The 16104-nt window shown below is 55.8% G+C and overlaps 1 protein-coding gene across 1 annotated transcript in view; it reads left to right on the top strand.

Annotated features, from left to right (window-relative positions):
• Positions 1 to 3521: 3521 nt before the first annotated feature.
• DUOX2 (dual oxidase 2) overlaps positions 3522 to 16104 on the top strand; it is an 87339-nt gene continuing 74756 nt past the window's right edge. Inside the window, exons 1-4 of the mRNA XM_073363242.1 lie at positions 3522 to 3668; positions 5548 to 5605; positions 7536 to 7670; positions 7883 to 8096. Coding sequence (XP_073219343.1) covers positions 3522 to 3668; positions 5548 to 5605; positions 7536 to 7670; positions 7883 to 8096 — 554 coding nt within the window. The remainder of the gene's footprint in view (positions 3669 to 5547; positions 5606 to 7535; positions 7671 to 7882; positions 8097 to 16104) is intronic.

The raw sequence follows: 16104 nt of genomic DNA, 5'->3' as shown, positions 1-16104 counted from the left end.
ATGGTCCTGAGAGCACCGTGTTTCCCCTCCTCTCCCAGTCGCTTTGTGCTCATGACCGAGCCAGGCAGGGCATTTGCCCTGGCACTGCGCTGGGCCCAAGTGAAGTAAATTTGCCTCTCTGGACGTGTGCCCACCCTGCCCTAGGCCCCGGCCTCTCTTGCCTGTGAATGCCAGGAGAGACGATTTCCCAGAGGATGAGGGAGTAGGTGGTTCAGATGTGCGAAGACGCTTTGAGGGAGTTCTGCAGCCTAGTGCTATGTCTCTGGGGTTCTGGGTAGGCGTGACAAAATTGTTCCCATGATGACTTACTAGTTTCCCTTTATTGACCGGCGGCACCTCCATTTGTGACTCATGGAGGACAGGCTGGCAGCATATGCACAGGGTGACTCACTGCCTGTAGTCTGTAAATCTGCAGGGTAGAGGGTGGGCAGATCTCTGCGTGCTCAGCGCCCGCACCTCGGACCAGCTTTTCGGAAGTGCCCAGAGCCCATATCTCCAACCCAGAATGCTGAGCTGTCCTGAGAAGCTGGCCCATGAAGCAGCCAGAGCATGGGCCCAAACCAGGGCTACCAGAGATAGACAGCCCCCGCCCATGGTTCGGGAGGCTTTTTGCTTTCCACTATACCGATGGACCTGACTGGCTGCTTTTGGAAACTCTCAGCAAAGGCCGTTTCCACTTCAAATTGTGCAATTTTTATGGTTGGGGGTTTTTCCCCTCAAATTTCAGGTGATATGGATGAGCCATTTTGAGACTCTGATATGTCTATTGACGGGACTCACAAGATACATGGTTTTTTAAACCACGTTTTATTGAAACATGGCTTGTTCAGCCTAGGCATTTTGAGTCCCTGAAAAGAGGAGCTTTAGTGAGCAGGACCATTTCAGAGCTGTGGAAAGACCTATCTGGGAGTGAAGTGATTCACTGTGCATGAACTTCACCCCCTGCCTAGGGTGGCCAACTTCATAATATTTAAAAACTGGAGACTCGAGCAGGAGTACTGGAACCTCCCCTGCCCTGCCTTTTCCCCCTGCGGCCCTGTCGAAAAGCATGACAGTCTCTTAAAGCTCTTGAGGAGGTACTCTTCCTGATGTGGCTGGCTTTACAGGTCATCATCATGGCATTATGGTCCGTAATCCCGCCCAGAGCTAGTCAGTATGTAACACACACAGAGCTCTCTATCTCCAGGGCCGGTTTTGGTCAATAACGGGTCAGCACTGAGGTGCGTCAGCAGAGCAGTTGGGGGCAGTCATTTGCACTGCATAGCAACAGGACTGTGGGTTGGGTGAGGGGCATCAGCAGAACTGGGTGAGGGCTGGGATAGCAGAGGGGCTGCAGGTTGGTCTGAGGGCCGCTGGCAGTGCTGTGCCGGGGCTGTTGTGATCACTGGGCCTACACATTTCCCATAATTGTGAGCTTAACTGTCAGAAGTGAGCGTAAATTCATAAGATGGCCCGGTAACAGCAGATGTTGATGGGAAAAAGCACGAAAGCAGACAAGACTGAATTAGTCCATACAAAAAGGCCCCCTGAAATAACTCAAGGACTGTGTTGAGATCATGCTTGGTAAACAAGAACAGTGTGAGATTGAAAAGCAATGAACCAAAATCGGTGTGTTGGAAATTAGGCCTAATTGGTGGACAAATAATGAGGGGAAGGGCTGTTCTCCCACCACCACCTTGGGAGGTCTTTAAAGAAAGAGACTGTGGGGAAAAATTGACTAATGGAGCAAGCTGCACCAATCTATGGCTGCCACCCCACTGTCTCCTGGGACCCTGGGCCTTCTTCATCCTCATCCTGAGAGACGTCCTGACCAGCCATCCTGCACCAGCCGTCCTGCTGCCATGACATGCCCCCAACCTCTAACAGATCCCTGTAACAAACCCCTTGCTGTCTCTGTCCCCATATCTACTCTAACGACACCATCATAGGACCCCACGACACCAGCCACACCATTAGGGGCTCATTCACCTGCACATCCACTAATGTGATATGTGCCAGCAATGCCTCTCTGCCTTGTACATTGGCCAAATGGACAGTCTCTATGTAAAAGAATAAATGGACACAAATCAGACATCAGGAATGGTAACATACAAAAGCCAGTAGGAGAACACTTCAATCTTCCTGGACATCCAATAGCAGATTTAAAAGTAGCCATCCTTCAACAAAAAAACTTCAAAAACAGACTTCAAAGAGAAACTGCAGAGCTACAATTCATTTGCAAATTTAACACCATTAATTTGGGCTTGAATAGGGGCTGGGAGTGGCTGGCTCACTACAAAAGCAATTTTCCCTCTCTTGATATTGACACCTCCACATCAATTATTGGGAGTGGACCACATAAACCCTGACTGAATTGGCCTTCAACACTGGTTCTCCACCTGTAAGATAACTCCCTTCTCTTCATGTGCCAGTATATTTATGCCTGTATCTTTAATTTTCACTCCATGCATCTGAAGAAGTGGTTTTTTATCCATGAAAGCTTATGCCAAAATAAATCTGTTAGTCTTTAAGGTGGCACCGGACTCCTTGTTGTTTTTGCCCCCCACCTCGAGTGTGAGGCTGCAGGTACCCCCTCCAACCCCCATCCCAGGCACCCCTCCTAGTACACCCCCTTCCACAACTGTACCCCATGTCCCACTCCCTCTCCCGCTCCCTGCCCCTCTGGCAGTGTCCTCTTTTTGGGAACCTGAAATACAGTAACCCTAGCTAAAGGAAAAGGGAACAACAAAGGTCATTAAACTACAAGCCTTACTAAACAGGTCACATTTCAAAGACTTTAACTGTATGTCCTTCTTTTTTGTGTTCTTAATAAAAGGTAAAAATACTGTTGAATGGTGCGTTTGCCATGAACTTGAACAGGCCAAGTGTCTCTGCGTACCAAACCCCGTGCCTTGTTGAAAACTGGTTAATGTTGAACAATAACTGAGTTGTGATAGCATCTTTGGCCCTTATATTCCATCTAAACTAATACAACAGGGTCCAGGGGTGGGATAGCAGGGGGCTGAGGGATGGGACAGAGGGGCACTGGCAGAGCTGGTGGGAGGGAGCAGGGCTGGGATAGCAGGGGGTTGTGGGCTGGGACTGAGGGGAGCTGGCAGAGTTGGGGGAGCAGGGCTGGGATAGCAGGAGGCTGTGGGCTGGGACTGAGGGGTGCCAGCAGAGCTGGGGGGCCGGAGCAGAGCTGGGATAGCAGGGGGCTGTGGGCTGGGACTGAGGGGCTCCGGCAGAGCTGGGGGGCCGGAGCAGAGCTGGGATAGCAGGAGGCTGTGGGCTGGGACTGAGGGGCACCGGCAGAGCTGGGGGGCCGGAGCAGAGCTGGGATAGCAGGGGGCCGTGGGCTGGGACTGAAGGGCTCCGGCAGAGCTGGAGAAGGCCGGGCTGGTATCCCAGGGTATATTTCCTCTGCTCTCCAGAGAGGGGGAAGTGTGTCCCTGCTCTGTGGGGAGGAATAGCCAGAAGCATTCGTTTCACTCGCTGCTCATGTTGTGTCTGTAGATCTCCTGCCTCTCCCAGGCACTGTGATGACCTTGCTCGATGGCTCCTTCCCCTTCTACCCCAACACCAGGACACCTTTCCCCTTTAACACGACCTGGGTCGTGATCATCTCCGTGTTCCTCACCGTGCTGGCCACGTTCATTCTCATCCTGCCTGGAATCCGGGGCAAAGGGGTAAGGGCAGGAATTCGGTGAAGGGGGTGGGGGATGCACAGCTTCCCGTCCTAGGCTAAAAGCAAGGGGGAGTTCACCCCTTTCCTCCTGGCTGGTGGACTCAGAGCTCCCCCACCAAGCATGTGGCACAGACTGATAGGCCACGATGGCACCGAACAGCTGACACTGTCTCTGGATGGGTGAACTTCCCCAGGGGCAGAGGCTATTGAACTCGTGCACTGGGGAGGCGCTCTGGGGCCTGCAGGTAGCGTGAGCAGCCATCTGGCCACTAGAACAACCCACTAAAGTGCTGAGGAAGCGGAGAGCCCTCCCCTCCCCCACAGAGAGACAGCGACACACTCAGTGTGTATGAGACCCCAGGGGGACACATCACTCCCCCAGTAACCGAGTCGCTAGTACCATCCAGGGAACTAGAAGGGCTATTGCAGCCACTTTGACTAGGGGAAATGCCTCTGGGCACTCCTCCTAATGAAAAGCAGCATGGAGGGGGCTAGCCTGGCCCAGGAGACTGGGCCAGAAGCCTGCTTTCATGGGCTCTTTAATGTCTGAGGTGTTATCTAGAGGTGGGCCTGGAGCCTGGACCTGGCTCCAAGCTCCATGTCTGGCCCCATCTCATGGAGGTCTAGACCAACTGCCAGACTCATGAGGAACATTCAGGCCCAGATCCAAGGTTTTCAGCGTTTGCCCAGCTCTAGCTCTGGGGGTATCTGTCCCACCATCCCACAGCTGATCTGTGAAACCCACCCACGCAACCTCAGAGAAACAAGAACTTCAGTGAAGAGAGCCACACTTCACAGGCCTCGATACCCCACGTGCTATTGGTTAATCTCACACCTCCACAAGGAACGCACTGGCCTTGTAGCAAAGGAACCCCACCCAGCACACCCCTGCCTCCTTCTCCAAAGCCAAACCTTCACTGTGACCTCAGACTGTCCCCAACACTAGTATAAAATACAATAGCCCTGGTCACGTGTGCCTACATTAGACCTGATTGACCAACAGGTTTCCCGTCTGGTGTCAGATTCCAATATTGTGACATACATTTTCTTCCTGAATTGGGACAAAATGTTGCAATGTTTAAACTTCTATGAATTGAAAAGTTCAGGAAAATTCCATTTGGGAACGTGGAAACAGAACCCTGCTGCCTCATTTTCAACCCGCTGAAAGGTTTCAACTTCCCTAGGTAAAAACATTTCAGAATGCTCCCTTGGCCTGTGCAACTGCAGTGCCTCAGGGGGTTGTAGGTCTGTGTCCCTCCGCAACCACGTTCCCCTAGAGGCCCCATGCCACGGCTGGACTGCAACTCCCATGATGCACAGCAGTCTTTCCCTGTGAGGGAGCTGCCGCAGTGACTCATGGGAGTTGCAGTTTCCTGTCCCATCTCAGTTTGTTTCAGAATCTACCACTTCCACTGCAGTTAATCTGGGGCTCAGGAGTAGGGTGACCTGATGTCCCGATATTATCAGGACCATCCTGATATTAAGGGCTTTGTCTTATATACGCAACTATCCCACCCCACACCCCCAAAATGTGTCCCGGTTTTTCACACTTGTTATCTGGTCACCCTACTCAGGATTGGGGCAGGTTCCAAAACGTTATGATTTGTTTCTGGTTGAGGTTTCTAACTGAACTCGTTTGTTTTGATTTTCCCATTGGAAAATCCCTCTGAAATCAATCTTTTCCTGCAGAAAATGGTGATTTCAAGGAAGCTCTGTTTTCTGAAGGAAAAATGTTTTGATCAGAAATTTCTGGCCAGCCCTGGCCTGCAGAAACCATGAAGTGAACAGAACTTCTCTGGTTCTGCCATTGGGCTCTGTTGAGTTCACAGACTGGAAAGGGGAGCGTGGCTGGCTCCTGATCTGTCCTGTCCTCCCTACAGAGGTTCTTCTGGCTGCTGCGAGTGGTCACCAGCCTCTTCATTGGAGCAGTGATTCTCAGTGAGTACTTGCTGCCACGCCCCGGTTCCCCGTAGTCATCTGCCCCTTCAGGCAGAGAGGCTGGACCAAAGTGGGAAATAGCAAGAAACACTCCCCGGTAGAGAGGAGAGGAAGAGCAAAGGTTGATGAAGAGCAAGGAAGTGGGGGTGTCCCATTGAATACTCTGCGGGGAAAGAAGACGACTCAACCCCTTTTTTGACTAACGTTCTGAGGCGCTGGCTCCAGCAGTGCAGTTAGCGAGCAGAGGAGTGGCTGGCCCCTGGTAGGATAAATTATTTGCAACAAGTCATTCAAGCAGCTCTCCTCCAGGGGTCATCTGCAGCACTGACAGAACACAAGGCCCACTGCCGCTGGACATCTGCTGGGGGACCCTAATCATGAAAGCGTCTGCATCACAAACACCAGCACCTCAGCGGGACCCTCTGTTGCGCCTCGTCAGAGAGGCCTGGGCCGATAGGTGTGCCGAGAATTGCCACAGCCTCCTGAACACAGCCTTTCTAGGGGAGGGTTGTGGGGTGGGGGTGGGGAAGGTTGCGCGGGGGGCTGTGATCTATGGATCCCGAGGGAATTGCAGTCCCTCAGGCTATCGATCCAGCCCTTTCCCTTTGGGCTCAGTGAGCTCCCTTTCAGGCATGCAGGGCTGCAATGCCCTGGTGTCCCAGCAGCACGGTGCCATCCTCCTGGCACTCGGCATGGCAGCATCGGGGAAAGGGCAGCTCTCAGAGACGAGACCGCTGACATTCAGCGAGTGGAGATGCTGGAGCCAGAGGCGCCGACTCCATGGGTGCTTCAGGGCTCAAGCACCCATATTAAAAATAGGGGGTGCTCAGCGCCTACCAGCCACAGCTGTTTGGTGGGGCCACCAATCAGCTGTTCGGCAGCTGGCAGGAGGTGCTTGGGGAATGGCGGGGGGCCTTGGGGTACGGGGTGGAGTGGGAGCAGGAAGAGGCAGAGCGAGGCCAGGAAGAGGGGGAGTCAGGGCAGGGCCTTGGGGCAGAGCAGGGGTGGAGCACCCACTGGGAAAAATGAAAGTCAGCACCTGTGCTGGGACGGATGGGCAGGATTCGAACATACTTGTGCAGAAGTTGTGAGCGGTGGCCAGGCCGCCGCCAGCGCTGGGTGACGCACATCTCAAGGTAAATAAACCCTTCAGGGCTGGCTGCCAGCGCTCGCCCCCTCCATGTGACCAGCAGGTTATTCACACAGGGGCCAGAAAGTGAAATCCCACCCAGAGGTGAACTGAAGTCATGCATTTGTCAGTCAGGCTCCCCAGCAATGCTCTGGGGCTCAAGGGCAACACAGAGGCCAGCTGGCTTTTGCTCATGTTCACCTGAAGCCCCATCCCCCAAAACCAGTGCCTCATACAAACAACCCTCCCCCCAAATTCCACTGCCCCTACAAGCAGCCTAGCTCCCCCCATGCCCACACACAACCCAGTGGCCTTCCCCAGCCTAGCTACCCCTGGCCTGCTCTGTGCTGAGGGGAGGAGGGACCAAGTGCCTTTGCCCTGAGTGAAGTCACCTCCCTCACCAGGGGCAAACACTGATGGTGAGTCTTCCGCCAGGGCGTGAGGCTCTCCATACTGGGGCTGGGACGGGCAGGACGCACTGTGGCCTCTGGGTCAGCAGAGCAGGACAGACTCATGGAGATCACGCTGAGATGGGGCTGTGCTCTGACTGCCCCACATAGACCCTGCTGTCATGCTGTGGAAGCTATCTAGTTGGCATACTATCACCGCTGCCCGCCTGCAGGATCTACATAGCGCATTTACAGGACAGCCCTATGTTAGAGCGCTCTCAATGCACACCCCTGATGTACAGGCGCTTGGCTGCTGCCATGGAGACAAGGAGTTTGTCACTCGCTCTTTGTGCACAGCCAATGGCTGGTTCAGTAGCACAGGGGCTATGTCTGTTTACTGCCGTCTTCACAGGTGTTAACTTCACCAGGGACTGGGAGATCGGCCGGGTGACGGTGAACACTTCCTATAAATCCTTCAGCCGTGCCATGGTGAACGCAGACGTCGGCCTCCATGTCGGCTTGGCGGGGGTCAATATCACGCTAGTGGGTGAGTCCTGGTCTTCAAGTCAAGCGTGAGTAGGAGGGGGAGACACTGGGGTCTTTCAGCTCCCCCGGGGCAGGTTGGCAGGACAGAGGGGAGGTAAGATCAGCAAAAGTGCCCTGCCCTTGGGTGACTGAGCAGCTCTTCCCAGCTCCCCTTCCCCATGTGCTCGGTCTCCTTGAGCTGCTGCAGAACAGAAACATGTCTCTTTCCTGCAGGGAACCCAGTGAATCAGATCAGCGAAACCATCAACTACAATGAGCACTTTGCCTGGCACTTGGGAGCAGACTACGCCCGCATCTACGTGGACAGCCTGGCGAAGGGGCTGCCCAGCCCCATCCTGTATGTGGCAGAGAAGTTTAGCCAGCACAGCCCGTGCGGCGTGCACAGCCAGTACCGGATCTCTGGCCACTATACCTCTGTCACTCTGTGGTAAGGCCCAGCAAGACACCGCACCTTGGGAGATCCGTCCACGAGGGAAGGGGCTTCTCTCAGGTGGAAGGTCAAAGAGCTTCAGTAGCTTCCTGAGATGCACAGTGTGCGGCTCAATGTAGCATCATAATGGGACTGATTTCATTGGCCATAAACCATCCTTAGGAAATTACTGTCCAAGGCTTGAATAGCATCTGACAGATTGTTGATGAGCTTTCTGCAGAGTCATCCAGATGCTCTTAACACTGAGCTAAGGTTTACTTAGCTGGGCTCATGATCTGCTGCCATGCCAGACGATAAGCAAGGCCAGTACTTGGGTGACAAGAACCCATCCTAGATGCTCCAGAAATTGGTGGTTCTGTAGCTGGTACTCTTCCTTCTCAGTCAGTGACGATTCAGTGCATCACGTAGGAGATAGGTGGAGGTGCCACTTCTGGAGGAGAAACAACGAGGATTACTTGTGGCACCTTATAGACTTAACAAATTTATTTGGGCATAAGCTTTCATGGGCTAAAACCCACTTCATCAGATGCATGGAGTGGAAAATACAGTAAGAAGATATATAAAGCAGTACATGAAAAGATGGGAGTTGCCTTACCAAGTGGAGGATCGAGACAATTCAATTAAAGTGGGCTATTATCAACAGGATGAAAAATCACTTTTGTAGTGGTAATCAGGGTGGCTTATTTCGAACACTTAACAAGAAGGTGAGAGTAACAGATGGTGTCCAAAAACAGACTCCAATGAGAAACTGCAGAACTGGAGTTAATTTGCAAACTGGACACCATCAAATTAGGCCTGAATAAAGACTGGGAGTGGATGGGTCACTACAAGAACTAAAGAAAACTAATTTCCACAAGCTAATTTGCCCCTACTGTTGCTCATATCTTCTTGTTAACTGTTTGAAATGAGCCACCCTGATTACCACTTGTGACAGACTCAGCCCAGAGGGGTACAGGAGTCTGGTCTTATTGGGATCCAGGAAGTGGGCGGGCGAAGCTCGTCCACTACTAAAGGATCCCCCCCAGCCTAAGGGGGGGATCCACAGGACCTGGGAAGCCAAATAATTTCGGGGGACAACTAATGAAAAACAGGGACGGGAGTGCGGTCAAAGGGTCAAACGAAGGGAACCGGACGGGGACACCAAGCAGAGAACCCCTGACAGCGCCCACTGCTCCTCAAAGGCGTCAAGGGAGTCAGTGGACGCCGCCAAGAGGAACTCTGCCCGGAGGCGTGAACGGACAGAGGATCGGAAATAGGCCCCGCAGTCGCAGGAGACTCCGTCGGCCAACCTCCTCACCCTGGTTTTATAGATGGCCACTTTAGCCAGGGCCAGGAGGAGGTTGACCAGGAGGTCCCGCGACTTAGTGGGGCCACGGACAGGGAGTGCGTAGATAAGAAGGTGAGGAGAAAAGTGCAACCAAAACCGTAACAAAAGATTGGTGAGGAGCCGGAATAGGGGCTGTAGCCTGGTGCACTCCAGATAGACGTGCGCCAGGGTTTCCCTCACACCGCAAAAGGGGCAGGTGTTACAGGAGTCTGGTCCTATTGGGATCCAGGAAGTGGGCGGACGGAGCTCGTCCACTACAAAAGGATCCCCCCCAGCCTAAGGGGGAGATCCACAGGGCCTGGAGAGCCAACTAATTACGGGGGACAACTAATGAAAAACAGGGACGGGAGTGCGGTCAAAGGCTCAAACGAAGGGAACCGGACGGGGACACCGAGCAGAGAACCCCGGACAGCGCCCACCGCTCCTCAAAGGCGTCAAGGGAGTCGGTGGACGCCGCCCAGAGGAACTCCGCTCGGAGGCGTGAACAGACAGAGGAGCGGAAATAGGCCCCGCAGTCGCAGGAGACTCCGTCGGCCAACCTCCTCACCCTGGTTTTATAGATGGCCGCTTTAGCCAGGGCCAGGAGGAGGTTGACCAGGAGGTCCCGCGACTTAGTGGGGCCACGGACAGGGAGTGCGTAGATGAGAAGGTGAGGAGAAAAGTGCAACCAAAACCGTAACAAAAGATTGGTGAGGAGCCGGAATAGGGGCTGCAACCTGGCGCACTCCAGATAGACGTGCGCCAGGGTTTCCCTCACGCCGCAAAAGGGGCAGGTGTTACAGGAGTCTGGTCCTATTGGGAATCCAGGACGTGGGCGGGCAGAGCTCGTCCACTACAAAAGGATTCCCCCCCAGCCTAAGGGGGAGATCCGCAGGGCCTGGAGAGCCAACTAATTACGGGGGACAACGAATGAAAAACAGGGACGGGAGTGCGGTCAAAGGGTCAAATGAAGGGAACCGGACGGGGACACCAAGCAGAGAACCCCGGACAGCGCCCACCGCTCCTCAAAGGCGTCAAGGGAGTCGGTGGACGCCGCCCAGAGGAACTCCGCTCGGAGGCATGAACGGACAGAGGAGCGGAAATAGGCCCCGCAGTCGCAGGAGACTCCGTCGGCCAACCTCCTCACCCTGGTTTTATAGATGGCCACTTTAGCCAGGGCCAGGAGGAGGTTGACCAGGAGGTCCCGCGACTTAGTGGGGCCACGGACAGGGAGTGCGTAGATAAGAAGGTGAGGAGAAAAGTGCAACCAAAACCGTAACAAAAGATTGGTGAGGAGCCGGAATAGGGGCTGTAGCCTGGTGCACTCCAGATAGACGTGCGCCAGGGTTTCCCTCACACCGCAAAAGGGGCAGGTGTTACAGGAGTCTGGTCCTATTGGGAATCCAGGACGTGGGCGGGCAGAGCTCGTCCACTACAAAAGGATTCCCCCCCAGCCTAAGGGGGAGATCCGCAGGGCCTGGAGAGCCAACTAATTACGGGGGACAACGAATGAAAAACAGGGACGGGAGTGCGGTCAAAGGGTCAAATGAAGGGAACCGGACGGGGACACCGAGCAGAGAACCCCGGACAGCGCCCACCGCTCCTCAAAGGCGTCAAGGGAGTCGGTGGACGCCGCCCAGAGGAACTCCGCTCGGAGGCGTGAACGGACAGAGGAGCGGAAATAGGCCCCGCAGTCGCAGGAGACTCCGTCGGCCAACCTCCTCACTCTGGTTTTATAGATGGCCGCTTTAGCCAGGGCCAGGAGGAGGTTGACCAGGAGGTCCCGCGACTTAGTGGGGCCACGGACAGGGAGTGCGTAGATGAGAAGGTGAGGAGAAAAGTGCAACCAAAACCGTAACAAAAGATTGGTGAGGAGCCGGAATAGGGGCTGCAACCTGGCGCACTCCAGATAGACGTGCGCCAGGGTTTCCCTCACGCCGCAAAAGGGGCAGGTGTTACAGGAGTCTGGTCCTATTGGGAATCCAGGACGTGGGCGGGCAGAGCTCGTCCACTACAAAAGGATTCCCCCCCAGCCTAAGGGGGAGATCCGCAGGGCCTGGAGAACCAACTAATTACGGGGGACAACTAATGAAAAACAGGGACGGGAGTGCGGTCAAAGGGTCAAATGAAGGGAACCGGACGGGGACACCGAGCAGAGAACCCCGGACAGCGCCCACCGCTCCTCAAAGGCATCAAGGGAGTCGGTGGACGCCGCCCAGAGGAACTCCGCTCGGAGGCGTGAACGGACAGAGGAGCGGAAATAGGCCCCGCAGTCGCAGGAGACTCCGTCGGCCAACCTCCTCACCCTGGTTTTATAGATGGCCGCTTTAGCCAGGGCCAGGAGGAGGTTGACCAGGAGGTCCCGCGACTTAGTGGGGCCACGGACAGGGAGTGCGTAGATGAGAAGGTGAGGAGAAAAGTGCAACCAAAACCGTAACAAAAGATTGGTGAGGAGCCGGAATAGGGGCTGCAACCTGGCGCACTCCAGATAGACGTGCGCCAGGGTTTCCCTCACGCCGCAAAAGGGGCAGGTGTTACAGGAGTCTGGTCCTATTGGGAATCCAGGACGTGGGCGGGCAGAGCTCGTCCACTACAAAAGGATTCCCCCCCAGCCTAAGAGGGAGATCCACAGGGCCTGGAGAACCAACTAATTACGGGGGACAACTAATGAAAAACAGGGACGGGAGTGCGGTCAAAGGGTCAAATGAAGGGAACCGGACGGGGACACCAAGCAGAGAACCCCGGACAGCGCCCACCGCTCCTCAAAGGCGTCAAGGGAGTCGGTGGACGCCGCCCAGAGGAACTCCGCTCGGAGGCGTGAACGGACAGAGGAGCGGAAATAGGCCCCGCAGTCGCAGGAGACTCCGTCGGCCAACCTCCTCACCCTGGTTTTATAGATGGCCACTTTAGCCAGGGCCAGGAGGAGGTTGACCAGGAGGTCCCGCGACTTAGTGGGGCCACGGACAGGGAGTGCGTAGATAAGAAGGTGAGGAGAAAAGTGCAACCAAAACCGTAACAAAAGATTGGTGAGGAGCCGGAATAGGGGCTGTAGCCTGGTGCACTCCAGATAGACGTGCGCCAGGGTTTCCCTCACACCGCAAAAGGGGCAGGTGTTACAGGAGTCTGGTCCTATTGGGATCCAGGAAGTGGGCGGACGGAGCTCGTCCACTACAAAAGGATCCCCCCCAGCCTAAGGGGGAGATCCACAGGGCCTGGAGAGCCAACTAATTACGGGGGACAACTAATGAAAAACAGGGACGGGAGTGCGGTCAAAGGCTCAAACGAAGGAAACCGGACGGGGACACCGAGCAGAGAACCCCGGACAGCGCCCACCGCTCCTCAAAGGCGTCAAGGGAGTCGGTGGACGCCGCCCAGAGGAACTCCGCTCGGAGGCGTGAACGGACAGAGGAGCGGAAATAGGCCCCGCAGTCGCAGGAGACTCCGTCGGCCAACCTCCTCACCCTGGTTTTATAGATGGCCGCTTTAGCCAGGGCCAGGAGGAGGTTGACCAGGAGGTCCCGCGACTTAGTGGGGCCACGGACAGGGAGTGCGTAGATGAGAAGGTGAGGAGAAAAGTGCAACCAAAACCGTAACAAAAGATTGGTGAGGACCCGGAATAGGGGCTGCAACCTGGCGCACTCCAGATAGATGTGCGCCAGGGTTTCCCTCACGCCGCAAAAGGGGCAGGTGTTACAGGAGTCTGGTCCTATTGGGAATCCAGGACGTGGGCGGGCAGAGCTCGTCCACTACAAAAGGATTCCCCCCCAGCCTAAGGGGGAGATCCGCAGGGCCTGGAGAGCCAACTAATTACGGGGGACAACGAATGAAAAACAGGGACGGGAGTGCGGTCAAAGGGTCAAATGAAGGGAACCGGACGGGGACACCGAGCAGAGAACCCCGGACAGCGCCCACCGCTCCTCAAAGGCGTCAAGGGAGTCGGTGGACGCCGCCCAGAGGAACTCCGCTCGGAGGCGTGAACGGACAGAGGAGCGGAAATAGGCCCCGCAGTCGCAGGAGACTCCGTCGGCCAACCTCCTCACTCTGGTTTTATAGATGGCCGCTTTAGCCAGGGCCAGGAGGAGGTTGACCAGGAGGTCCCGCGACTTAGTGGGGCCACGGACAGGGAGTGCGTAGATGAGAAGGTGAGGAGAAAAGTGCAACCAAAACCGTAACAAAAGATTGGTGAGGAGCCGGAATAGGGGCTGCAACCTGGCGCACTCCAGATAAACGTGCGCCAGGGTTTCCCTCACGCCGCAAAAGGGGCAGGTGTTACAGGAGTCTGGTCCTATTGGAATCCAGGACGTGGGCGGGCAGAGCTCGTCCACTACAAAAGGATTCCCCCCCAGCCTAAGGGGGAGATCCACGGGGCCTGGAGAACCAACTAATTACGGGGGACAACTAATGAAAAACAGGGACGGGAGTGCAGTCAAAGGGTCAAACGAAGGGAACCGGACGGGGACACCGAGCAGAGAACCCCGGACAGCGCCCACCGCTCCTCAAAGGCGTCAAGGGAGTCGGTGGACGCCGCCCAGAGGAACTCCGCTCGGAGACGTGAACGGACAGAGGATCGGAAATAGGCCCCGCAGTCGCAGGAGACTCCATCGGCCAACCTCCTCACCCTGGTTTTATAGATGGCCGCTTTAGCCAGGGCCAGGAGGAGGTTGACCAGGAGGTCCCGCGACTTAGTGGGGCCACGGACAGGGAGTGCGTAGATGAGAAGGTGAGGAGAAAAGTGCAACCAAAACCGTAACAAAAGATTGGTGAGGAGCCGGAATAGGGGCTGCAACCTGGCGCACTCCAGATAGACGTGCGCCAGGGTTTCCCTCACGCCGCAAAAGGGGCAGGTGTTACAGGAGTCTGGTCCTATTGGGAATCCAGGACGTGGGCGGGCAGAGCTCGTCCACTACAAAAGGATTCCCCCCCAGCCTAAGGGGGAGATCCACAGGGCCTGGAGAACCAACTAATTACGGGGGACAACTAATGAAAAACAGGGACGGGAGTGCGGTCAAAGGGTCAAATGAAGGGAACCGGACGGGGACACCAAGCAGAGAACCCCGGACAGCGCCCACCGCTCCTCAAAGGCGTCAAGGGAGTCGGTGGACGCCGCCCAGAGGAACTCCGCTCGGAGGCGTGAACGGACAGAGGAGCGGAAATAGGCCCCGCAGTCGCAGGAGACTCCGTCGGCCAACCTCCTCACTCTGGTTTTATAGATGGCCGCTTTAGCCAGGGCCAGGAGGAGGTTGACCAGGAGGTCCCGCGACTTAGTGGGGCCACGGACAGGGAGTGCGTAGATGAGAAGGTGAGGAGAAAAGTGCAACCAAAACCGTAACAAAAGATTGGTGAGGAGCCGGAATAGGGGCTGTAGCCTGGTGCACTCCAGATAGACGTGCGCCAGGGTTTCCCTCACACCGCAAAAGGGGCAGGTGTTACAGGAGTCTGGTCCTATTGGGATCCAGGAAGTGGGCGGACGGAGCTCGTCCACTACAAAAGGATCCCCCCCAGCCTAAGGGGGAGATCCACAGGGCCTGGAGAGCCAACTAATTACGGGGGACAACTAATGAAAAACAGGGACGGGAGTGCGGTCAAAGGCTCAAACGAAGGGAACCGGACGGGGACACCGAGCAGAGAACCCCGGACAGCGCCCACCGCTCCTCAAAGGCGTCAAGGGAGTCGGTGGACGCCGCCCAGAGGAACTCCGCTCGGAGGCGTGAACGGACAGAGGAGCGGAAATAGGCCCCGCAGTCGCAGGAGACTCCGTCGGCCAACCTCCTCACCCTGGTTTTATAGATGGCCGCTTTAGCCAGGGCCAGGAGGAGGTTGACCAGGAGGTCCCGCGACTTAGTGGGGCCACGGACAGGGAGTGCGTAGATGAGAAGGTGAGGAGAAAAGTGCAACCAAAACCGTAACAAAAGATTGGTGAGGAGCCGGAATAGGGGCTGCAACCTGGCGCACTCCAGATAAACGTGCGCCAGGGTTTCCCTCACGCCGCAAAAGGGGCAGGTGTTACAGGAGTCTGGTCCTATTGGAATCCAGGACGTGGGCGGGCAGAGCTCGTCCACTACAAAAGGATTCCCCCCCAGCCTAAGGGGGAGATCCACAGGGCCTGGAGAACCAACTAATTACGGGGGACAACTAATGAAAAACAGGGACGGGAGTGCGGTCAAAGGGTCAAACGAAGGGAACCGGACGGGGACACCGAGCAGAGAACCCCGGACAGCGCCCACCGCTCCTCAAAGGCGTCAAGGGAGTCGGTGGACGCCGCCCAGAGGAACTCCGCTCGGAGATGTGAACGGACAGAGGATCGGAAATAGGCCCCGCAGTCGCAGGAGACTCCATCGGCCAACCTCCTCACCCTGGTTTTATAGATGGCCGCTTTAGCCAGGGCCAGGAGGAGGTTGACCAGGAGGTCCCGCGACTTAGTGGGGCCACGGACAGGGAGTGCGTAGATGAGAAGGTGAGGAGAAAAGTGCAACCAAAACCGTAACAAAAGATTGGTGAGGAGCCGGAATAGGGGCTGCAACCTGGCGCACTCCAGATAGACGTGCGCCAGGGTTTCCCTCACGCCGCAAAAGGGGCAGGTGTTACAGGAGTCTGGTCCTATTGGGAATCCAGGACGTGGGCGGGCAGAGCTCGTCCACTACAAAAGGATTCCCCCCCAGCCTAAGGGGGAGATCCACAGGGCCTGGAGAACCAACTAAT

The sequence above is a fragment of the Lepidochelys kempii genome, chromosome 10, assembly GCF_965140265.1.
Source record: "Lepidochelys kempii isolate rLepKem1 chromosome 10, rLepKem1.hap2, whole genome shotgun sequence".
Taxonomy (NCBI): domain Eukaryota; kingdom Metazoa; phylum Chordata; order Testudines; family Cheloniidae; genus Lepidochelys; species Lepidochelys kempii.
This window is presented reverse-complemented; position numbering and strand designations above follow the sequence as displayed.